Genomic DNA, 24,685 nt, shown 5'->3' with positions numbered 1-24,685 from the left:
TTCAAAACAGGGCTTCATTAGGAAATAAAGCAGGACTTACTTTAAGGCCTTAATATTCTTTAACGATCTATATTCCCAAATATTTTATTAAATCAGGTTAGAGTGATATTGTGCCCTTATTATTAGTCATCCACTTTTCGACATTGCCCTGATACAGGTACACAAATTCAATTCTTAAACAGAGCATTACTCTATGTGGACTTTAATTAGCTCAAGTGTCTTAATACCTTTACAAAGTGATCCAGTGTTTCTTTGTTCAGTGATTGATGTCACATTAAGTGTCACGTCTTGTTGAAGCACGTCAAAAAAAAAGCTCCAAAAGTATTATGTATCCAAGGAAATGGACAATATCTGTCACATTCTGTCTGATTTAAATCATTTTTATGATTAAACTGCCTAGAGTCCAAATTCTCAGCCCTGACATCAATGTTGAACTTTTGCCTCTCCACATTCCAGGCACAGTTCTTCAAACATACAGTGCGATACTCGTATATCTACACTAACAGGTACATTTCTACTGTTTTACATTGTGTCATGACTTCATTTTTATCAATATTTTGCTGCAAAATGAGAAACTGATAATCTGATCTGATTAACAATTAACTGCTATCTACACTGATTATCACTGGCTTGAGGTTTCAGGTTGCTGACATGAAGTCTGTTCTCTGCTCTCCAGCCCCATAATGACAGCACGTGCGCACTGCCTCGTTCCTCCAGTGCTGACGTGCCGTAAAATGTAGTGCTTCTGAGCGACAACTTGTGTCTGTGCGTCAAAGCTGATGAAGACAGATGGAAGGGCGTTGGTTTTCTTTTTAACTGTGTTAATGAAACTTCTTTGTTTGTCGTAATCTGTGCATCGGTTCACTCTGCGCCAGCAGTGTTGTATATACTGTGGAAAGCAGATATCCCCCTCCCACACACACACACACAGATCATCTGGTTCTGTTTATCTGGCACAGCGAGAGGAATGCATTGTTGCTACGTCTGGTTCTCATTGTAGCCTTTCACCATAAAGACGGCTCTTCTAATTGCATTCGCTTTGCTTTGCACAGCTTTGATTTTTCTTTTTCCTATATTCTCTTTCCATTTCTCCTTCATCCGCTTTGACTCTAAGACTGTAAATCTAACCAACACGTGCAATTTTGAGGTCAGCAGGCAGGTGGAGGAGCATTTCTATGTTTAACACCTGTTAAAATAAGTGTCAGTCAGTTTAAAGTGAGTCACACTACCTGTTGCTGAACGTTGCTCTATGCTGTGGTTGCATATGTGTTTACAAGGTATCAGTACTCGCATGTTCTGTCACTTTTTCTTTTTACATGCCACATGTGTTTTCCATGTTATTGTTTGGAGAATTAAAGTCTGAGAATGAGAACGAGAAGCCTTTACAGCTGTCAATTAATAATGAAAAGAAACCACTGCCACTGCAATGCAATAGCTACCAATCATGGATCATTATATCACACACACAAAAACATATTTCCCTTTGATCCAAGTCTTTGGACTCAATATATGGCTGGAAAATGGCAAAGACTTTTGTACATAAAAGGCTATTACAGTCTTAAAGTGACAGACCCTGGGAATTACAAAAAAATAATGGGAAAACAACAGGATCATGACTCAAATCCCACTCCCATATGGATTTTACGAGAATTCTCTTGGTAATCCCATTCTCAGTCAATGCTGTTCTCACTTCCAGATTCCTGATGTTTTGCTTCATACCACTTTATATTTAGTTATAAAATTAAATTTACTTTGATTCAGTTTTCTACTGCATTAAATCAAACTGATTTCATTAGCTGTGATTTGTCATTATTTGTTGGCGGTGGTTGTGGGAGCAAGACGTGTGTTTTCCTGTCAGAGAGTCATCAAAGTGAACTCACCTGTGGGCACATTTGACTCAGACTTTGAACTGGTGTGCACTTTTTCAGACGGCAGCGTCTGTTAACCCTGTCAGGCTTATTTATGGTTGCTGCCATTTACCCGTCACTTAAAAGATCAAGCTTCAGTTGAACAAATGGCTTTAGGCTGAACTGCTTCGGCTTTAAGCACTGTTCAACGTCATGCAGGCTGCAGAACACTGAGTCATTTAACTCAAGCTATTAACAACCTCTGATGTAAAGTGACAGATATTACAACCAAAATGATCAAGTATAATCAACTTTCACCACTGATCCTTTCAGGGATATTGTCTCTTCACCTCCCTCCACACGGGTAAGGTCAGAGGTCGGGATCAGCGTCAGCAGCCCTGAAGTGAGCAGGGATTCAACCTCATGATCAAGGATGGAGCAACGCAACTTACCTCACACAACCCAACTGTCCATAACAATGATTGAGTGATTTCTAATGTGTGTGTGTGTCTGTGTACATATGATTATGTAATATACTGTATGTGAGTGATTTTGAGGATTTTTTTTAGTGGACAACAAAATAGTCAGCTGTGGGACCAAACAGTGCCACACACATACACACAAGATAATGTGTGTGTGTGTGTGTGTGTGTGTGTGAGAGAGAAAGAGAGAAACAGGGAGAAAGAGAGAGAAAAAACTATTTTTTTAGCAGGAAAATGCTTTGAAGTCAGAGAAAATTCCAGGAGTTTCCTGTTAACAAGCCTGGGGTGTAATATGAACCAGGAGTGTGTCTGTGTGCAAGCACAGAGAAGTATCCCCCAGTCAGTCTCTGGCTGCGGGTGCAAGAGGTGTTTGCGAATCCTTTTACCTTTTTTTTTAAGGTTACAGAATGTTTCACCTTTCAGTGGGGTTTTGAATTTGGATTCACAGTGTGTACATTTCTTTTAACTATTGCGTTTAATTTTTCAATCAGCTGGTGAATCCAACATTAGTGCCTGTGACTTGTTTTGTTTCCAGAGGAGGATTTGTGAGATGCTAACCAGTTCCAGCTGATCGACAAACAAACCAGCCACCTGTGTCAGTAAGGATGTGTCATTTCTATACCTCACACTCGCATCTGTTGTTGTTTGCTGCTTTGTGGAGCCTCAGCTGCCCGAGTTCGCTCGCTGCCAGGCCGGGCATCGGTCGAAGCAAGCCAAAGGATCAGCTGGACCCCAATGTGCGGGACTGGGGAGACTATTCAGACCTCCCTCCAGGAATCGAGCAGGGACTGGGGTTGGACGAAGAGGCAGAACGTGGGGACAACAGAGGAGTCGGAGAATCAACATCGAGCCTGGCTCCGGAGCTGGATTTCCTGGCAGAATTTGCAGGCAAGACAAATGAACTGATCAGGTGATGTATGTATTTGAGTGTCTACTTACAGTACTTACACTCCACTCCCCCTCCAGCTAAAAAACGTCTGTGGGTGATAACAGCCCCATCACACAATGACCACTACTTGCGTATGATGGAGAAACAACTGGAAGACATGGAGCAGGTACTGTACTTATTTATTACCTCTTTAGGTGGAAGATAACACATTGGTATTTCACTCATAATTGTTGTTTTCTGTAACTCAATGTCTTTCTTTTTCTTGCTCCTCTCTCGCTCAGAAAGGGCTCAACTGCCGTCTAGCAGAAAGAGACACCTTCATCATCACCATTATCCAGAACGCCATGATGGAAGGTCGGCTACAGAAAACAACCTTCCAAGGAGAAGCCACAGTAGAGAGCCTAGACCCGGACACGGTCACCAAGCTGCTGCACTACCTGGAGCTTAACAGCCAGGTAAACACTTTCATCCCCTTACACGATTTAACAAATTTGCAGCCTTTTGATGGTCACAACTGGTGCTTCTCACTTAACACCGATCGTTTCAGGAGCAAGGCTTCACCATGCTGGTCCTGAAGAAGAATCTGCGGGTCAGTGAGAGGTTTCCCTATCCGGTCCGTGTTGAGGCTATTTTGGAGCTCATAGATCAATTCCCCATGAGGAAGCTGGAGAAGATGACCAGAAAAGGAGCCAACTTGAGGTTCTGTTATACCAAAATTTGTTCTTCACTGCGCTAACAGAGAATTAAACATGTGTGAATTTGTGGTTTTAGCACATATTATCTGACACATGCTGTCTGATGTTTTTCATTTCAGTTGTAACGCAACTAAAAAGAAGCTTGTGGTGAAAAGGAAAAAGATAAAGAGGAAGATGGTGCTCAGCCCTCAGAGGCATGGGAATGTGACGTCTGTGGTGGCATTACAAAGAAAACCTCCTCTGGACAAGAAAGCTGCCCTGAAGAGTAAGATCCAGGACATACTAAGTGGACGGTCGAGGTTTGTAATCCGTAAGGTGGCGGCTGTGGGGTCCACGAGGGGAAAGGACTCGAGCGGTAGCGGTCGTGCCGCTTCTAATGGGCTGGAAAAAGAGAGAGCGCACAGTCCTCCCCCTGTGTCAAGCAACAAAGAGGAAGTGAAGAAAAACAGGTGCTGTGTTTTCATATTCCTCATCAGTTTTTCAAACATGCCGGAAAAAATAGGATTATTTTGATTTATTTCATTGAAATTGCTATTGAATTTTTAGGTCCCATCTGGTATATCCCGCTTCCCCTTTACATCAGACGGAGATGCTTTTTTTTTTTTTGTGCTGGATGAACATCAAAGTAAACCCTTTGTATTGTATTACAGGCCTGACCCCGCCGTGGAAGAAGGAAAGAAAAAACACAGAGGGAAAAACAGTGAGGATGAAAAAGATCAAAATGTTAAGGATGACGTGCAGGAAAAACAAACCTCTAAGAAAAAGGGAAAAGGAAAGAAAGGAAAGAAAGGAAAAGGACGTGGGAAGAAGTCCAACAGAGAAGTCAGCGAGAAGGATAAAACAGCCTTAAAGGAGTTTTTGGACAGTTTAAGGGGAACAAGAAGGTTGATGGTGAGAACTTTTTCGATCTTCGAGCTGTCAAGTGATATCTACATTACAAATGCATGCATTGGACATTGGACATACATCTGTCCTTGTTCAGCACCTTCCCGCTACACTCCAGTTTGAGAAACGTGCCTGTCTGTGTGTTGTTCTGGTACTAGCTGATCTCGACGCCCAGCAGAGATGCAACACTTTACATCCAGCAGAAAGAAGAAAACGAGAGGCATCACTGTGACCTCGCCACCAGGAAGATCTCTGTGGCGACCATCGTGGAGGGCAGTGACGCCACGCTTACACTGCAACACCACCAGCTCAGTAGGAGGTTTTTGTACATTTCTCTGTGTGTGTGTGTGTGTGTGTGTGTGTGTGTGTGTGAGGTTGTATGGTGTGTACTGAACTGCTTCCCGGGATCAACCATGGCATTTCTCAAGCTTCATCCGCTTTGTTTAAATTTTCGAAAAAAAAGTAATCGCAGCAAACTGCTGTTTGACTGGGTTGCAAACGTTTGTTGTTGTGTTGTGTTTACATGCTGTGGGAAATTCGGACTTCCGCGAAATTAGTCAGCAGCTGAACAGCAGCTGATTTTAGTGGATAACAACGCGTCTCCAGCCACGTCAGTGCTCCAGCGAGGTTGTAATCAGGCAATAAAACCACAGAGGTTTTAGCTCCGAGCTAATGGATAACACATCTTGGTTTAGCTTGCGAGCACAATAACATTTGCTAATTTGCAGTAAATACAAACTAAAGCTGTGGCCTATAGGAAACTGTGATATATTTTTGCTGGAGAAAAAGTCAGCAAACCCATTACAATTCATTCTGGGGGAATATATTAACGTGTGAACCAAATTTCATGACAAATCCATCCAATAGTTGTTCAGACTTTTTGGTCAAAACCCCAAAATATCAGCCACCTGGTGGCGCGAGAGGAAAAGTCGGGGGATCACCAAAGTTATTAGGATTTCTATGAAAGCATGAATGTGCAGAGGTTGATTCTTGCACTTTTGGGTAATATCTTCATGGTCGAATGCACTTATAAGTCGCTTTGGAAAAAAGCGTCTCCTAAATGTAATGTAAAAAGTTCTGGTCTTCAGAACCTTTTAGTTGAAAACAGTTCTTTAAGAATAGAAGTTACAGGTACTTGCAGAGCAGTTAGTGTTATAGTGGTTATTCCGTGGCGGGGCTTCATTGCACTGCCTGGTGTCCCTGTTGTTTAATATACACACGTTCATTTATATATTCACTTCATGTGTGTGTTTCAGAATCGGAGGCTCCACTCAGTGACGTACCAGAGCAGTTGTTAGATCCAGGCCTGATCTCCCTGTTGAGAGCGGAGCTCGGCCTGTCGTCCCCTGACCTCTTCTCCATGGCCGTCACAGACTACGACATCAAGTCCAGTGTAAGAACGTTTTCCCCTGCTTTTCTGTTGTTTTACTACGAATCAAGTGTAGTGTATTTCTTCTCCTTTTCAGCACCACATTTACACACATGCTCACACCTGGAAGCTGGCTTGTTTTACAGATGCAGGATTGTCACCTCCTCTGCCAAGACCAGTTCAAATCATTCTTACACCTGCGTATGATTAAACTCCAAGCTAGCACCATCCTTCAATTGTATTGCGAAATTGTCAAAGAATCCAGCACCATTCAACTGAAAGTTAACAAATATTGTATTTTCTTGTTAACAAATAATTAAGTAAAACAATGGATTGATGCCTGTTTGAAACATCCTATATATCATTGTCCCTAGTTCAATATTTTTAATTTGGAACAGAGGAAATATGTGGTAGATGTTCAATGTTTCTTCCCCCAGAGAGTCTTTGAAGCGCCACCATCAAGCCCCGCTCTGTTTGAGTACATAGACAACTTTCCCTCAAGGCGTTCAGAAAAAGAAAAGGAGAGGAAGAGTCCTCCGGACTGCTCCAAAGACAAAGAGCCTGGAGCAGAGAATTCCCTGCTCAGGTGAATTACTGCAGTGCTCTTTATTGTCTAGTATCCTTGAGGCAACAATGTCTGTATCCAAATCAAAACGGTTAACTAAAAGTAAAGATTTATGTTTAGGTTCATGTCAAAGAGGCGACTGCTGCTCATCTCGGCTCCCTCTGAGGACGACTACTCCTTCCAACAGCAGCTCTCTGCTCTCAGCAGACAGGCGTGTCACCTGGGTCAGTAACGCAGCACACTGATGAATATGAAAAGGTCACAGATGTACCTAATGTACAGTAAAACAAACTAACTATTGAAAATATTCAACCACAACCAAACATGTATTAAGCTGGAGAAAGATGTAATAAAATACCTTAATGTTTTTACTACCCACTCATTCAAGCTCATATTGCTGAAAGACACATTGTTGGCTCTTTCCTCAGGTATTCGCCACTTTGCCATGTTAAAGCTGATAGGAACTGGGGACAAAGCATCAGGCACTGTTGAGTTATTTCCGCTAAATGGTGAGTCACAGCGGTGTGGACCAGTCCAGGGACATGGGACAGAAATGGATCCAGAAACTTGGAGTTTATTTTCAACTAGGAGGGACAAATTGTGAAAAAAAGGAGAGAGAAAAAATCTGACTCCTATCCAAAATTCTGTTAATCCTCGGGTCATCATCAAAAATGGGAATATGTTTTTCCGAATTCCCGGCAGCTCTTTGCTTTATAAATTGTTGTCGTTTGTGAAGTGTCCAGCTTCGATTTCACTCCGTCGTCTTTCTCCCAGGTCGTAGTCAGAGTGAGGTTGAGCCCTTATCCCGCGACATGGTCAACAACCTGAGAGAACAGCTGAAGATCAGCAAGGACTACTTCAGCATGCTGATCGTGGGGAAGGACGGCGATGTCAAGGCATGGTTCCCCTCGCCCATGTGGTCCTTGGATAACATTTATGACCTGGTGGACTCCATGGAACTTCGCCTTCGGGAGGAGAAGCTGCAGAAGCGACTGGGGATCCACTGCCCCGAGGAGAGAGGAAGAGGAGGCAGCGAGGCGGGACACTATCGAGGCTATGATGAAGACAGGGCGGAGGAGATGTACTCATATCACGGGTCAGAAGAATGATGAGGAAAGAAGGAAGAAGGAAGAGGAGGCAGTGAGGAAGACCTACCTAAATTCTTGAGATGAGATGGACAACACAGGGATTCTTAAAATGAGCAAACTAATAAACATAAAAGAATAAACATCAAAAACTCATCTTCAGGACTTACAGGAGTTGATGTATCATATGTTTGCAAGTAATGAAAATGACAAATGTGGAGCAGAAAACAGTTGAATGGTTTAAAACAAGAAAGTCTTGATGAAAGCATATGTGCACTCTTCAACTGTTCTTTAGAAAGGTCGGTGCTCTGTGATTATTTTGCTGATGGCAGCCGCAGTGGAACAAGGAGGAATGTCCATGCAAGGCCGAGCACATTGTTCTTTTTGGCTTCACATCTGTGCAATCTTTCCCAAACACATTCAATGTGTGACATAAGAATACAAATGGAAAGTTCCAGAGACATTTGAGATGCTGAAAACTGTGTTTTAATGGAACAAATGTTGTTGTTTTTAGTTTTTTTACTCTGAGCTAAACATCTGTTTTTAAAGAGCTGCAGTCTGCAGACACCTTAGGGTCAATAAAACAATCAGTTATTGATGCTGGACTCTTTGGATGTCCCAGTACATCCTTTTATAACATTTCTTTGAACAGCATAATTCAACTTCTCTACAAGGTTTTCAAGTTGTTACATCAAGAATAGCACCAGAATTCCCCCCAATCCCTTTAATCCTACTGTCTTATTAGGGACGTTTTTCCACATTACACCACATGGAAAATCATCAAACTATAAAAAAAAAAAAAGAGATGCAGGTACGAAAACTTTCCTTCAGCTATATTCAGAAAAACCTGTGGTTTGTGATAATGGACCTAAAAACTAAAAACATTAATGTTAACACATAAATAAGCTGCTTCAGGATTGGTCTTGCAGAATTGGAAAAAAAAAAGAAAAATTTTTTTTTAGGTAGAAATGAATCCCTGTAAAAATAACTACCTGTGACCAATTTCATATCATTGAGAGCCTTGACCGATTTCTTGGGTTTGACAATAAGTCTTGCATCTTTCCCTGCCACTTTTTTTTACACACTTAGTTTTATTGTGCAGGGATGACACTAGAACACCGATGACGTCCGCCAGGGGGACTGCAAATACCTCTTTGCTCATGCTGATTAGCCAGGCCACTTCTGTCCACCCCCACTGTCTAATGTGGCCACAGATTGGCAGCAACATCAAAACAAGCCATCCACAAACCTAGTCAAATACAGCAGCTACATACTGTACAGTAAATGGACACAAGCTGGCTCACTTTAATAATAGGTCACACAGGTGACCGAGCCAGTAGTCAACCACCATCGGTTTGACTCCTGCACCTGGCGCAGAACAAAAATATATCGTGGTCCACATAACTCGTGCAGACCACCACTTTTTGTTTCAGAAATGAAATATGTCAACATCTGCTCGCGGGATTGTTGACCTGCCAGTGAGTGAATGGCCATCGTTTGTGTGAGCGCAGAGGGGAAGTGCAGGCAGTTTGCCTGACACAGGCAAATCCACGAGATGAAAACCCACTGATAACAGAGTCTGCGACACTCGCACTCATGTCAAACACATACTACTGAGAGAGGAAGAAGTCCCGTTTTAGACAGACGCTTATGTCACCGACAGAGCTCATCCCCCAACATAAAAACACACAGACTCACTCATTCACTGTCACATCACTCACCCTCTCTTCGACAGCAACAGAAACTCACACAGAGACACTGAACAAACACTTTGCAGCACTTTATCCACCAACTAGTCGGACATAGCGGAGTCCTCCGGGATTGTTGTCCTCAACATGGTGAGTACAACTCAATAATCAACCAAAACTGAATAAAATATCCACCTGCTAGGTGTTAGAATTTCTCTGGCGTGTCCTGATAGAAATGGGCTCAAGAAAACTGCTATCTGCTATCTTGGACAAAGAGTCACTTTAATGATTAGTGGGCTTTAACTTATCCTATTGTAGAATTTAAGTTGGCAGTTTTGAATTGGATATTCAAGACAGGTTTTTGACACATTTCTTCACACATGTTGTGTAAAAACAGAAGAAGACACCATGAGGGTGGGTACTTCTTGGTTTTGTGTCAGCTAGATTAAGCAAGGCGACGTTTGCCTCCACTTTATGGAAAGAGAAATCGTGGTTCCTCTTTGGTTTGAGCAGATCTCCTTCTTTGCTCCTGTTCTGTCCCAGCAGGTTATAAGATTCCAAATGTTCTCGCTTAGAAAACTATACAGATATTTGTATTTGTATTCATATTTGCACTAACAGAATATATATATATAACCCAAACACCTAACCATCCACCTGCATGTGGTTTGTGGCCAACAATGCAGTTGTTTTCACTTCATCATATGACTTCCTACATGCTGTGTACGCATAATAAAATGACTCCTAACATTTTGTTGCGTACAGAGTAAATCCAAATAAACGTTTTCTCATCCAGAATACAAGCTCACTCAGTAGCCAGTTTATAAGGTAGTCTGATACAGTCCTGCGTTAAACACTATCATCATGAAGATAATGTTAATTTCTAGTTTTAGCGAGATGTCGATTGATATTTCCAGCCATTCTGGAATCTGAAGTTACTGTCGTTGAACTGGACCGTGTTACACTGTTAACAAAATTGCAGCTGCACAAACGTTTAGAGAAGCAGTAACTGTTACTCTAGTGCAGAACATATTGGGTAATTTTTAGTTTACCGCAGTTGAAAAACAGAAGCACAATGTGGGAACTTTCTTTTGTTTCTTTTCCTCTGATTTAATATCCTGAAACACTTTGTTCTGATGAAAGATGTTACTGGCATCACTAAAATGTATCTTTTCAACACCACATAAACAACCTGAGTTACTTAGAATGCAGTTGTTAAAAATTAGATAGCTTCCTTCCCAATGACAGCAGAGGCTGCGGCTAACTCAAACTGCTACTACACATGTCAGTTGGGTCGGATTGAGGCTAGATCACTTTCCAACCACAAACAAGCAGGTCCAGAGTTTGTTCCGGACCAAACCAAAACCATTTCCTGCAGACGGTCTTGGTGCGAATGTCTTGGTCCAGACACAAGTGCAATTACTGTGTTCACACCTGGTGGGGAAAAACGAACAACAGTCCGGTTTAGTGTAAATCATATTTTGGATAATGGATGGTAGATGGATGGACAATAGAGAATTGGATTATGATGCAGAATTGATAACATACTGTTAATCCACATACAATAACTAATTTTTTTAATTGATTATGAACAAGCTGTTGGCATAATAACGTTTCTCCCTGCAATAAACGGGCAATGGCAACAAGGATGTTTAATGTTCATGGATGTTTTTTAGGTTAAACTCAAAAATGTTAGAAAATCTAAATATTGGCTAAATATTGAAAAAGTGACGGAAGACAGAACTTTTTCTTTTTTTTTCAACATTTAACCAAAGGTTACAATCATTTCCTCCAACTTCTGTGTGGTGCAAGAGCACTTTGTGAACTGTAAAATATGTTTTCAGTGAATTAAATCCAGGCAGCGACTATAACAGTCTTTCTTTGAAATCATGAGTGGGAAAAAATTTAAATGAGAAATAGAAAAAAATCTTATGTGAATCATATTGACACATTAGTATTGTAGATTGTGTGCCCTATATGATGTCAGGCTGTAAATATGAGTGTGACTTGGTTTCATCATTTCTCACAAATAGCATATTGAAAACATCCTAATAACAATAACACACTGTAGCTTTACTTTATTAAACTGCCATTGGCATGATATGGTGTGTTATATATATATTGGCATGATAATAGCAGTGACTGTGTGTCCTCTTGTTCTCATCTCCACTTCCTGGTACCTGACTGACTCTAGTCAAACCAGCCTGATTAAAATAGGTGTGGCTGCGACTTGGTCACTCCGTTGTGACATTTTTTAAAACAGCTGGTATAACAGGGCTGATGGACCAAATGGACCAAACCTGCTATTTAATTTAGGATGCAGCATGTGGTTAATAACGCATCTGTTGCTACATTTGCTTATTGTACACTCTTATAGAGAGACTTCCAGATAACAGATAATTGGATGGCATATCTGTTAACGTCAAAGCCAAAGAAACACTATAATCTCTCCACACCCTCTCCTTCAACAGTATATAACAGACTAAAAAATTCCTTTTGTTTACCTACGCTGGGACATTTTCACATGGTATATGATTAACTAATAAGCTCACAACAAACAACCAGGAAATCTGTGGTCGGACAAGCAATAAAGCTCTTTATAAGCCTGTAACCTGCACTTGAGAGTTATATTTGTCAATAGTTGCTGAGTAGCAAATGCTTAGTACTGTTAATTTAACATATTATCGATTGGCTTTGAATTGTCATGATACTTTTATACCCGCCTGAAGAATGTTCACTTTTTCGAATAATCCATCTGCATTTTATCTATACATTTTAATTTAAAAATGCTTTTTTATTAAAGATAATACAGATGAAATTACATAATACATGAATGTGATTCCTAATCTTTGTGGGTTACATCACCAAAAAAGAAAAGAGCGTTTCATTGGATGAATGTATGTAACCATGAGCTACAAAATTCAGAATCATTCACTAAGAATGCTATTTAAGGGTTGATTAAGTATTATTATAAAGTATTATGAGGGGCTCCTAGTTTATACAGTCTTGTAAGTGGAGGGAGTCTTAATTTACCAAAGAGGACAACAAGATAGAGTCGATTAATGTATTTGCTTTAGGATTGAGACAACATCTTAATGATTAATAGTTAATAATTCATAACAGTATGAAAGTGACACACATCAAAGCACTGTCCTGGCTACCAACACTAATTTGGTGTTGTGTGTTATTTTCTTTGTGCCATTTAAATGTGTTTTAACCGCAAACCCTGTGATTAATGGACGACCGGTTCCTCCTGAGCCACAGCCATGTGAGAAGTTGTGTTATTGACATGGTTTGCCTGTGAGTGTGAGAGTGAGAAACAACCAGATGAGTTTAATAAGTAACTAAAGTGAAAGAAGGAATATCTCTGATTGGAACAACATTCTGAAATAAGAGAAGGAAATGTCTTCACAGGAAATAAGGTAATTTTTAAAGTTTTGCAAGTCTGTTTCTGTGTGAACTTTTGCAGCAGTTTCTCTCTAAGGCACTTGTGCTGTTTCCAGTTTATCTTTGTAATCATTAATCAGTGGAATGAGAAACTGTATGAAGTTTTGAATATTAACTCTACTTCTCATCCTCTTCCATTCATTCCGGGAAAACAAGTCTGATGTTAAGGCCATCATGGCTCACTTCCAAGCGAGTGGGTCAGGCACTGACGAGACTTCCTCTACACCGGCTGGACGACCTAAACAACCCCTGCAACCCACCTTCTCCTCCGGCCCGACCATTCAGACCAAGAACCCTTTCTCGGAGTGCCTCTCGGGCAGTGCAATAAATATTCCTCCTAAACCAACTTCCTGGAAAAATACCATACCCACTAACGGCGACACAGTGGTACGAGAGTCGAACAGAGGTAAAGCCATGGCCAGCAGGTTTGACACCACACAGGATGACACCAACATCAACAGCAAACCTTTAATAGGTAATAAACAGCAGATACCCATGAAGCCACCTCCTTCGCAGCGTCCTGAAGCTAAAGGCCCTGGACCGAAGCTTCCTCTCAACAAGCCCTCCCTCGGCTCCACCCTCTCCAACTCCAAACCTGCCTTTCCCAAACCATCTCCATCAGTCTCCAGGCCCAGCTGGATAAAAGACGACAGCGGTGGTGGTGGTGCGCCCGCCACTACCGGCTCCGCGCCCAAAATACCTCCTTTGCAGCAAAAGCCGAGCAGCAGCCTTCTAAAGTTATGGCAGCAAAATGAAGAGCAGGGAGGAGCTAAGACGGACGCCGCCAACAAACCATCCAACTTCAGGACTGCTCAGAATATGTTCAACAAGGAGAAGGACAAGAATGAGCAGCCAGATAGTGGTGGAACCAACAGGCCGCCCCTCTGCGCCACCAACTCCATCCCCCCTCCCAAACCTTCAGTCAGTAAAAAACCTAGCTTGAGAGGGAAGGCCAACGACTCTCCTCAGCCCAGCGGCGTTAACGGTGATGCCACGTTGGGCCCTAAGCATAACCCCATACCCAACATTTTAGCTTTAGGCCCTGCTCCTGCCAAACCTAACCGGCCCCCCAGAGTCAACCTGGAGAAATTCAAAAGAGGTGCTGAGGCCTCTGATGATGGTGAGTTGGACTTGGTGTTACGGCTATGTTTGTTAAATAGTGACACCAGTGACAGATTATGAACAAAGGTGCTGAATATGTTATAAGGTTATAGCCATCAATATGTATACAGATCAATCAATCCTCACTATGGGTCGATATATCATAATCCTGCAATATACAAGTTGCTTGTTTGCTGTGGAAGTGTAGTTAGAGGCACCACCGAACGTGCTGTATCTCAAAGATGTGTGATCACACATCTAAACTTCTTAATTTCCATCAAACTTCTACTTCTGCTTCAGAGCTCTGCAAACGATATCTTGTTGCTAATTTCGCTAATTAAATTCGAAACTAACTGATGTTTCAACAATGGAAGACATCTCACTATCTCTCTATCTGTGTGTGTGTGTGTGTGTGTGTGTGTTTGTGTGTGTGTGTGTGTGTGTGTGTGTGTTAGACATGATTTTTGATGTGACTTAACGGGGCTATAGCTGTCATTGAGGAACATGTCATCTGTGTTGTTTCCGGGTTTCTTGTGGAGGCGGTTTGCCACAAATATAGCGCACAAAATACTGCAAGTGACACTGAGGTGTCAGCATAATTCCTTTTAAAATGAACACACAACTTTTTATCCATGTCAGCGTCCTCTGAGAGCTAAAGACAGACATTACTGTCAGTGGGTTAAATGATGCAGGGCAGGTCTTCAAGTGTATTTCTTCTCTGCCACTAGAAGTGCTACTTTGGACAGACTTAGTGACCAAAATTCAGAAGTGTGAAGAAGGACTTGCTTCAAACCTCCTCATCAGCGACGTGTAGGCTGCAGCTGCAGAGTTTACTTTGGGTTATCTGACCAGATAACAATGCAAACAACCTCTTTTTCTAGACCATGGCATTAAAAACAAAGTTATTGCTTCCATTTCCAATGTTGTTTACACAGTTTATCATTTTGCATTTTCTACATTCTGTGCATTATTTCTGCAAGTTACACAGAACTCCGAGCAACGCTCAGAGCACAAGATGAACGGACCAAAGTCACAGAAACACTCTTGGTTCTGCTATTTCCCCCCCCGCGTCAAGTTCCCTGTCTAGTTGCTCCTTTCTCCTCCCCCCTCACTCTCCGCTCTGACAGCTGAGCTGGTTTAGCCACATGGGGAAGTAAGTTGCAGCAAACAGGAATAGTTTCGGGTGAGAGGCTGTGTTTGTAGACACAAATACACCTGATCTGAATTGATTTTCAGCCAGAGGTGAAGGGTAGCTGCTAACAGATGTTCATCATAAATCAAGGCCAAATACTGGAAGATAAAAAAACCATGCCCTCATAAGCATGTCTACAAAAGTTGTTTTCAGGGGCCTTTTGTTCCTCATTGTTATATGCTCTGCTACCCTGTCTGTCAATATCACCCCAGAACAATGAGCGGACATATGTATTTCTTACTTGTCTAAAACTATTGGTTTTGTGTTTTCACTTATATTTTCACTTGTAATTTGTCAGTGGTGAATATTTCATTAACTTAACTCAAGTAATACCTTAGTACAATTTCGAGCTGCTTGCACTTGAGTATTTCCATTTTGTGCTACTTTATACTTCTACTCAACCTCATTTTCAGAGGCAAATATTCTACTTAAGCTACTGCAAAACCTATGATTAGCTTATAAAATATGATGTATTGTTATTAAGTTATTGAAAAATTACAGAGTAGTAGTAAATTTGTTCCACTTCTGCAAATTATAACAGTGACAAGCTGCTTACACGTTAACGTACCACTGATAATAATCCAATGCAGTATATTACAACATGAATGCAAACAGGCAAAAGCCAATTCTTTATGGAACAGATGAAAGGAGAGATATTGCTTCTACTATGGTACTTGTTCTAACTCATGTCTTTTTTGTTGTTGCTTTAACTTCTCTATCTTAACACACAGGTCCTGGCACCTTTAGGAAATCCATCACCCCAACTCCTCAGTCCTCTCATCTCAGTAACCACAGCAACCATGTGGCCCCTCCTCCTCCCCCTCAGGCTGCACTTCCCAGTCTGCCCCCACATCACCCTGGGTCCATGTGAGTCACACAGTCCTGCACAGAAACACAATAAAGACTACTCCAGTTTACAAAAAGAAAGGTAAATCCTGACTGTGCTCCCCAGGATCCAGCAAGAGGAATTCTATGATGACGTTGATGAAATAAAAAACTCTCCTCCACCTCTACCACCACCCTCAGGTACAGTGATCATCCTGTTTGACGTGCAAGACAGAGGAGTAGTGTGTAAATACATGTGAAAAGAAACACATCAAAGATACTTTTTTTTGCCATAATATCCTACCAGTGTATTGTCTATCTTACTGCCCAGCTACATACTGTACCTACTTTGGTTTGATTATTTACATATGATACACTGTAGTTTCGTAGGTCCTTTTCCTTGTTTAGACGAACATAAAAGATTGTTTTACATAACTTGTTTCCAAAAACCAACATTGTTTGTCCTCTGCAGCTCACCCAAGTCACCTGAGGGCAAAGGTGAGACACGCTGCATTTCTTTCATTTACCTAAATTTCATTACCTAAAATTACCTAAATACAGCTAAAGATTTGCATGCAGGTAGTGTGTACACACACACACGCACACAAAGACACACACACACCCACACCCACACACACACACAAGTCTGTTGAACTCAGGACAAGGATGAATGAATCGGATGATAAGTTTTATGATTAGTAGTCTCACATGGGTTTACAGCGGTGTGTAGCACATACACTGCGTATTGTATGATGAATGAAAGACAGAGGTTTTAATTGCTGTTTTTGAACACATTTCATCTCTGTCCAGGAGGAAACTGACAATGACGTCGGAGAAATGTACGACGATCTTGACGAACGATGGTGAGAGAATTTTCCATATTAAACCTTTACCCGTTTATACTGTCATATCATTTGAAAAATTATTCAGGCACTTTAAAATTATTTTCTGCATCGATGGATGATTCCGAAACACAATGTGTTCTTCACAAATGCATCACTTTTGTTTTGTGTTGGTTTCACTCCCGGTTCAGCTGTATCTGACAAACACTGCTCTCTAGTGGTTGTTTTGCAACACTACAAGAGGTTTTTCAGTCACTGATTTATTTTCAATACAAAATGTTCACAAGTAGGATTGTGTTCAATTTAAATTTTTGGTGGGTGGATAGTCATAGTTCATTATGTCTGTTGTTATTAAGTTTTGTATTTTTAAAAAAAATCTCATAAAGGGACATTCATGGCAAAGTACACAATATCATAGACGTGCATTTGTTTTTCTATCAAACTCAGTGCTCTCTCTCTCTCTCTCTCTCTCTCGCTCTCTCTCTCACTCTCTCTCTCACTCTCTCTTTCATTCAAAAGGGAAGCGAATGAACAAGAAAAGAAGAAAGACGCGAAGGAGGAGAAAAAACGACTGGATGCCGAGAGGAAAGAGCAGAAGGAACGGGAGAAGAAGGAACAAGATGCCAGGAAGAAATTCAAAGTGAGTGGGGGAAAAAAATACTGCTGGGAGATGGTTAGCTTAGCTTAGCATTAAGATCAGATTAAAACAGGCAGCAACATTTAGCCTGCTTCTGTCTGTATGTTGTGTGGATTATGTACTTAAAAAAAGAATCTAGTCTTTCCACTCTTAAAACCGCGTCAAATTTCTTTCATACAGCATTTTTACAGTGTACTTGTTAATATATGTCTGTGTCTGTTTTCAGTTGGTTGGCCCCCTGGAGGTCGTCCACCGGGGTAAGTCCTGTGTGGACTGCAGAGGCAATAAAACTGACCTTGGTCTGAAGCAGGGCGAGTGCCTGGACATCATCCGTGTACAAGGAAACCCAGAGGGGAAGTGGTTGGGACGGACTCAGGATGGTTCCAGTACGTTCACATATTTATAATTCATCTCATCCGTCTCATTTTCTTCCGGTATATGTTATGACATCCCCTTAGTCCCACCTAGAAAAACAGGATAAAGCATAATACAAAAACATATATATATATATATATATATGTATATGTGTATATATATATATATACACAGTTTTATACTGCACCCACTGTATTAGTTTATATGATTATGGGATTGAATCAGCATTTCATTTTGATATTTGTTCCCAACAGTTGGTTATGTAAAAACCACTTCAGTGGAAATTGATTTCAACACTTTGAAGAATCGTCAAGCTCCGCAGACGTACGACCCTGAGGTCTACGATGACATTGATGTCGTCTCCTCTGACAACAGGTACCAGAAATGTGAAATTGTATAAATAATATTACTCCACATTTGTTAGTTGTTAGGGTAGGTGCATCAATATTTATATCACCCTTTCTTCTCTCCCTACAGTGGGTTTAAAGGACCAGGAGGTATGCTCATAATCTCAAAACAATGTCATGTCATCATCCTCAGTAACAAGCTTTGCAGTGAATTAATGTTGAGGTTGTTGCACTGAGATAAAACATGTCACCAATGTAAAATGTATGGCTTTGTCTTGAAGTTGCCTTGCCGCCGCTACCAGGAGGAGAGGGAGGAGAAATATACGATGATGTTGTTGATCCAAACCTGGAAGTCAGGTGTGAACTGATCTGTTCATCATTTACAGGAAACGGGTAGATTGCGAATAACTGTACAATGTGCTTTAACTCTATAAAACAACAAACACTAGCTGCAAATGTTAAATGGAGAAGGGAAGAAAAGAGAGATTGAAAAATGACACAGAAAGAGAAATGCAGGTCTTTTCATCCTTGGTTGACTCTCCAGTCCCCTGGACGCCAGGCCTTCTCCCCTGAAGCCCCGCAGCTTCCTGCGGATGTTTGAGCGGAGCAATCGTCCTGCCAGCACTAAAGTGTAAAATACACTCAGTAGTAAGACTGATCACAGATCTACTGTCCACTGTTGATCCGTAAACTTTCAGCCATCACTGTCCTTTTAATAACTCAACAGCTCCTTTCAAATGTTGACTTTCTACAGAGCTCATCAGATCAACAACTTCATCTCTGGCTGAATAACACTTGAAGGACTTGAATTTACAAATTGTCTTCTTTTGTTTCTGTAATTACTTAGAGTGCAACTGACTATCTGTGATTTTACTAATCCTCTCAACATTTTTTTGTGTGTGCATGTTTTGACACAATCAGAAAATCAAGGCATTATCTTTTCACCCCAGCAAAAGCATGTTTTAACAAGTATATGAATCAACCGTTGAGTTGCAATGCATTAATATTACTACTTTGACCTACCTTGAATGAAATTCACCTACTTTTAATGTATGATATTGTGATGACATGAAAATGTATGTAATATTTTCATATTTTTCTTGTGTTGTGCCAGAGTGCCTCCACCCAGCCAGTTTAACACACAGAGGAATTCAGGTATCAGTCACAAACATAACCATGTTGTGAATGGATGTTTAATGAAGGAAATACACTTGTTTCAAAGTAGAGATGTTCTGGTTTGAACCTGTACTGTACGTACAGTATCTGTAAAGTGTCATTGGGCAACGCCCCCCTCCCCTTATGAAGCTGCCACTTGGTCATTCACTAAGAAGTTTCGCGGCTACTGCTTAATTTGGTTCGGTCTGGCCAAACCAAAGCAGCTCACAGTGGCTCGTGTTAGCGTAGTTTAGGTAGATATTGTTGTAAAGTTGCCATTTCTGAGTCTATTTGCTGATTTAATGACTCTTCTTCTTTATTTTAGCATGTATCATCTGTCGTTGTAACTAGGGGCCACAGTGATTGGTGTTCAGCGAACTTCACACAGGATTCCCTTTAAAGAAAATCCCTTTGACAATATGTATTTTATCTCTAACAAGAAAAGTTTGTACTGGTTTAAATTCATTTATCTCTGAATGCATGCTAATGTCAAGTGCCAGGTGCTTGTTAATGTAATTTTATCTCACTGGTGTTTTCCACTTGTTTATCACAGATCTGATAGAAGATGATGAGATATACGATGATGTTGACTCTCAAAATGTGACTCCACCAATCAGCAGGTACAATATATCAATCCAAAAAAACCATCACAATCTGAGAGTATTGTCCATCCATTAAACCATGAATCAATTTCATTAAAAACATTTCACGTTACTTGTTATGTTTCTCTCCAGCTTTCCAATTCTGAAAGGCAAAAGCAAGACTGAAGAGATGGACCCAAAGAAGCAGAAGAAGTTTGAGAAAGAGGAGAAAGACTTCAGGAAAAAGTTTAAAGTTTGTCTCTCTGTTTTTAAACATGCTTGTCAATCCAGTCCTCTTAACTGTTGGCAGGATCATGCCTGCTGAAAAAAAACCTTCTCGAGTAAATTCCTCAAAACATTGGAGCACCACAAATCGTGAATATCGTGTTCAATCTCTTTCAGTATGATGGCGAGGTAGAGGTGTTGTACGAGGTGACCATCGTCCACACTCTCACCAACAAGAAGTGGACTGGGAAAGAGCTGCCGGTCAAAGCAGGGGAGAAACTTGACGTCATTGTTAAAGCCGTGGACAACAAACTGATCTGTCGGAACGAGGAGGGCAAGTGTGAGTGCGCGCTTTTTGTTTGTTTGTGTTTGACGATACAGCGAAGACTATTAATCAGTGATCAATCAGGTTTTTCATTCTGTGCTCGAATCTCTGTCTGTCTTTAACAGTTGGTTATGTTTCGACCAGCCACATTGTTACAGAGTAAGTGCCACAAACATTTACACATTCAAACGCACACAGACTAAGAAAGTGAGACATTTGAGCTGATGATTTTGTTTTCCTTTACAGCGATGGTGATATCTACGATGATATTGGAGATGGTATTTAAGTTATTCTTTAATATTTCATTAATACACGTGAGCACAGTCAAATAAAAAGTCTAATTCATTTTTATCTCAATTTATTTTTCAGGTTGTATTTATGACAACGACTGAGAAAAATCCTGCACTGGGTTTGTTGTTTCACACTGATTTTGTTCATGTTATTGAGTACGATTATAAATAAGGTGATATACACAACATTTGTATATTTCTGTTTATATATTTTCGCCTGTTTTTCCCCCTCACTTATGCCTCCATTGAGTTTTTTTATCATAAGAATAGCAGCATGTTTAAATGAAAGTTGTAAAACCTTCATTGCTACGTTGTCATTATTATCTGTCCATGATATGCTATTGTTCATGACTGTTTTCTTGGCCTTCAGCATTTAAAATAAACAACTGTTTTAGTGCCAAAGTGATTTTGACAAAAGTTATGTATAAAGTTATGACATACAAACAGTTTGTCTCTCCACATCTTTCTTTTTTTAATCCTATCTGCTATAAAGGTAATGCTTATTTTCCATTAAGAGCCACATTTGTTGAACTCATCTATCACCAACATGCACAATAACATATTGTATGAGGCTTTTAAACGTGAGTGATATAGGCTACAGTATGGGCATGAAGTGTGAAGACGATTATGTGTGCACAAACTGTCTCATTGATCATGTTGGCCTATCCTCTGCAGGTTTTGTGCAAGAAGGGTATCAGTAACATCTAGTGGCAGCTAGATGTTACACTGTGATTTGGGTATCAATAAGAAGAAAAATTTGCTGTTGGTTTTAAATAGTGCCAAAGAGATCAGATCAAAGACTGCACTGAATAACAATGTTAAATGTACACATATAATCGCCAAAATACATATTTAATACTTACTTATCTCCTCCAGAAGGACACAGGTGAGGTGGCAGCCGTATCACGTCACACCTAGCAGGAGAAAAATCGAGTGACATGAGCATCGGGTGATGAAGTAATCAGAGGTGACAAAGAGCAGAGAAAATGCTAAATTAATTAGATGCATAGAGTTGAACAGAGGCCCTGGAATATGCCACAGACAACATGTATAAATTGATTTAGTTGAATTTGACTTAAATTCTTCAGCCAAATATGATCAGGTGAATGAGTAAAGTAACTAAATTAGATATATTTGCAATATTACTGCTTATCTAAGCAATAAAAAACTTGTTATTGATGTATAAACCAAGGTACATAAACAAAATTAATTTAACCACCCACAATTTTTATATATATATATATATATATATATATATATATATATATATATATAACATGTGTTAGTTTAAGTGAACAACAAGTATTTGGTTAGTTTTATACTGTCAAATATTTTGAACTATGGCTATTGAATTATTAATTATTGTACTTGTACATTTATTTGCCAGCTGTGTGCACATCAATACCTCATGAAGTTGGTCAATCCACGATGAAATGTTCCTTTGTTTGAAGTGGAAAATAATAAGACGGGAAAAAAGATGGAAAAACATTGACATTTTGAAATTTTGAAATTAGCTAAACAGTTGAACTTTAGCTTCGGTGGTTTCGTCAAGTGAAAGGGTTGAAAACGTGTTTCCGCCCTGACCGGAAGTCACATCCTCGCTCCACAATGGTTCCGCCAGTCGCAGTGTCGCCGCTCATCAAGGTAAAACATCACAGATTACTTGACCCGAAGAGTGTATGAATATGCTTTTGTGCGAGCCTATTGGAAACGGTCGTGAAGTAAAGCTCGCTGCTGTCGAGTGGAGATGTGCGGCCTTTGGCTAAGCTAGTCACAGTTGTCGTGTTAGCATGCTAGCTGGTGTTTGCTAGCAGTGACATTGAAGCGCCTTCACAGGTGAACTGCTCTCCAAAGAGCAAACAGCTGGAACACCTGGATCTGCCACATGTGGCTAATGCAACAGTCCCGATCGTCGTTATTCGAGCTATAATAAACTCAGGGAGTCGTTTCATTGAGTTATATCTCGCTATTATGACTCTTATCAGGAAGGTCAGGGAGAAGCTGAACTTCGCCCCTGTCACTGCTAACACCTTCACAGTAAAGATGGACTCTGTGCAGCTAACACCTTCACAGTTCTGTGCAGCTAACACCTTCACAGTAGAGATGGACTCTGTGCAGCTAACACCTTCACAGTTCTGTGCAGCTAACACCTTCACAGTAAAGATGGACTCTGTGCAGCTAACACCTTCACAGTTCTGTGCAGCTAACACCTTCACAGTAGAGATGGACTCTGTGCAGCTGGCTGCTCATGCTTGTTGTACCAGTTGACACATGTGGAATGACCTTTTTGTTTTCCAGACGGCCAGGTGGTCTGCCCTGCTGCTCGGCGTCTTCTATGGCAAACAGAGGTTTGGTGAGTTGTCAAACTTCGAGGGCAGTTCGAGGAAGGAAGGCACAGACTGCCCCCTGCTAAACTAGTTGTGTGTACTAAACGTTTACATGACAAGGTTCACAAAGACACCTGCTCCTGGTTTTGTGCATCATGGCAACATCAGGAGTGAAACCCACCCACAAGGAGGAAGCCACCTTCAAACCTGAAATTAAGAAGACTAGAAATACCAATAAAATACTAAGGATATTTGCCAAATCAATTTAAGCTGGAAAGTACAACCAATGTGTGAAATGCAGTTATCATCAGTCCCATGAATTAATAGATTGTACCTGCTGAAAACCTCAGAATATTTTTTTCTAAAAGTCAAGTATTTATCCATTGAAGTTTATTTGCATGTCGGTGTCAGTTGTTAACCATCTATACATTTTTGTTTGAGTGTATCTAACCTCTACAGTTCATAAAGTACAATAAACCAAAGGCCATGCCAGAACATTTTGAAAACGACTCATTAATCCAAAGAAATAAATATCAAGCACTTAACCAGTCCTTGTCCAAGTGTGTAAAAATAATTTCTTAACATTTTAAGCTTGTGCTAAAACTTAGATTGAACTTTTTCATGTCCTATAGTATGTTTGATTGTGGTGTGGTTCCTTTTCAGATTATCTAAAGCCCATTGCTGAGGAGGAGAGGAAGGTTGAGGAGGCAGAGAAAAAGGCCAGAGAGGAGCAGGAGCGCATCTACAAACAACTGGCTGAAGGTAACAAAGACGCACACACACTTTGCTCCTGTCACTCAAAGATATGATTATTGTTGGTTATGATAATAAGACATGAAACACTGACGCATGTTCAGCAAATTTATACTTATGGTTTCCCCTCTTTTTCTCTCTTTTCTCCGCAGCAAATTCAGACACCATCCTAAAATGAATTATCTCTGGACCTGAGTTGTTATGTTTCAAACTAAATAAAACAGAACTTATTTTTCATGTAACAATGGCCTTGTCTTACTTGTGGTTTTTGTGAGTTCAGATTTATTATTATTATTTTTGTCAAAGCAGTTATCATTACTTTTTTGTTTTTTATTCCCAAAACTATTGGCTAGTTTAGTCATAATTCAGGTTTAGCTTGTTAGTTGCCTGTCTGTGTGTGTGTGCATGCACGTGTATGTGTACCTGTCCTTCAGTAGGAGATGAGCCTGGGGCTGGAGCACGGTTGTAATCCCGGCCTAGTTTAGCAGCAATCCCAGGATTGGGGTCAGGGACCAGTAGTAGAAAGTGCAATGTGGACAGAAGTGTTCCCTCAATAGTCTTTGTGTGTTGTGTAATATTTTAACCTTCATTGTGAACTCTGCGTTGCATTATACAGTTCATGTTATTGCATTAGGATTGTGGTGGCAAGGAGACTGTCCATGAGGGTTTGTTAACGTTTTCCGATGCGACATGTGACACAAGCAAAATTTGTTTTAAAAATATTATTAGCTGGTGATGTTAAGTTTGTCATTCCAGAT

The 24,685-nt window shown here is 40.5% G+C and overlaps 3 protein-coding genes and 1 long non-coding RNA gene across 7 annotated transcripts; 3 read left to right on the top strand and 1 right to left on the bottom strand.

Moving 5' to 3' along the window:
- Positions 1–2,649: 2,649 nt before the first annotated feature.
- ccdc80l2 (coiled-coil domain containing 80 like 2) lies at positions 2,650–8,428 on the top strand. 2 transcript variants are annotated; one of them, XM_035607215.2, is made up of 13 exons: positions 2,664–2,776; positions 2,865–3,217; positions 3,296–3,384; positions 3,500–3,673; positions 3,766–3,917; positions 4,033–4,362; positions 4,564–4,804; positions 4,957–5,110; positions 6,055–6,191; positions 6,605–6,753; positions 6,853–6,956; positions 7,161–7,241; positions 7,507–8,428. In XM_035607215.2, the coding sequence occupies exons 2-13, from the start codon at positions 2,935–2,937 to the stop codon at positions 7,839–7,841; spliced, it is 2,229 nt and encodes a 742-aa protein (XP_035463108.2). In that variant the 5' UTR covers positions 2,664–2,776; positions 2,865–2,934; the 3' UTR covers positions 7,842–8,428. The 2 variants fall into 2 exon arrangements, with proteins under 2 accessions (XP_047185617.1, XP_035463108.2); XM_047329661.1 differs by having other exon boundaries at positions 2,650–3,217.
- A 972-nt stretch (positions 8,429–9,400) lies between these two features.
- fybb (FYN binding protein b) lies at positions 9,401–21,293 on the top strand. 3 transcript variants are annotated; one of them, XM_035607213.2, is made up of 19 exons: positions 9,402–9,655; positions 13,109–14,072; positions 15,977–16,112; positions 16,198–16,271; positions 16,543–16,568; positions 16,881–16,933; positions 17,432–17,552; positions 17,776–17,935; positions 18,179–18,299; positions 18,402–18,421; positions 18,553–18,628; positions 18,816–18,902; positions 19,386–19,426; positions 19,980–20,046; positions 20,161–20,260; positions 20,410–20,572; positions 20,683–20,716; positions 20,804–20,835; positions 20,927–21,293. In XM_035607213.2, exons 1-19 carry the CDS (start codon positions 9,653–9,655, stop codon positions 20,947–20,949), a joined length of 2,301 nt encoding a protein of 766 aa, XP_035463106.2. In that variant the 5' UTR covers positions 9,402–9,652; the 3' UTR covers positions 20,950–21,293. The 3 variants fall into 3 exon arrangements, 2 of the variants coding, with proteins under 2 accessions (XP_035463106.2, XP_035463107.2); XM_035607214.2 differs by lacking the exon at positions 18,816–18,902 and having other exon boundaries at positions 9,404–9,655; XR_004784885.2 differs by lacking the exons at positions 20,410–20,572; positions 20,683–20,716; positions 20,804–20,835; positions 20,927–21,293 and having other exon boundaries at positions 9,401–9,655; positions 18,816–18,919; positions 20,161–20,247.
- LOC118284489 lies at positions 17,793–22,403 on the bottom strand. The gene is made up of 3 exons (XR_004784886.2): positions 22,253–22,403; positions 21,711–21,761; positions 17,793–18,013 (listed from the first exon to the last, which is right to left on the bottom strand). It is a non-coding gene; the product is annotated as an uncharacterized LOC118284489 (long non-coding RNA).
- On the top strand, positions 22,356–24,169 carry atp5mea (ATP synthase membrane subunit ea). Its single transcript, XM_035607216.2, has 4 exons — positions 22,356–22,491; positions 23,146–23,200; positions 23,838–23,936; positions 24,080–24,169. The coding sequence occupies exons 1-4, from the start codon at positions 22,456–22,458 to the stop codon at positions 24,103–24,105; spliced, it is 216 nt and encodes a 71-aa protein (XP_035463109.1). The 5' UTR covers positions 22,356–22,455; the 3' UTR covers positions 24,106–24,169.
- Positions 24,170–24,685: the final 516 nt, after the last annotated feature.

Source organism: Scophthalmus maximus, chromosome 20 (assembly GCF_022379125.1).
Source record: "Scophthalmus maximus strain ysfricsl-2021 chromosome 20, ASM2237912v1, whole genome shotgun sequence".
Lineage (NCBI taxonomy): Eukaryota > Metazoa > Chordata > Actinopteri > Pleuronectiformes > Scophthalmidae > Scophthalmus > Scophthalmus maximus.
Note: the sequence above shows the minus strand (reverse complement) of the source record. Positions and strands in the feature narration are given on the sequence as shown.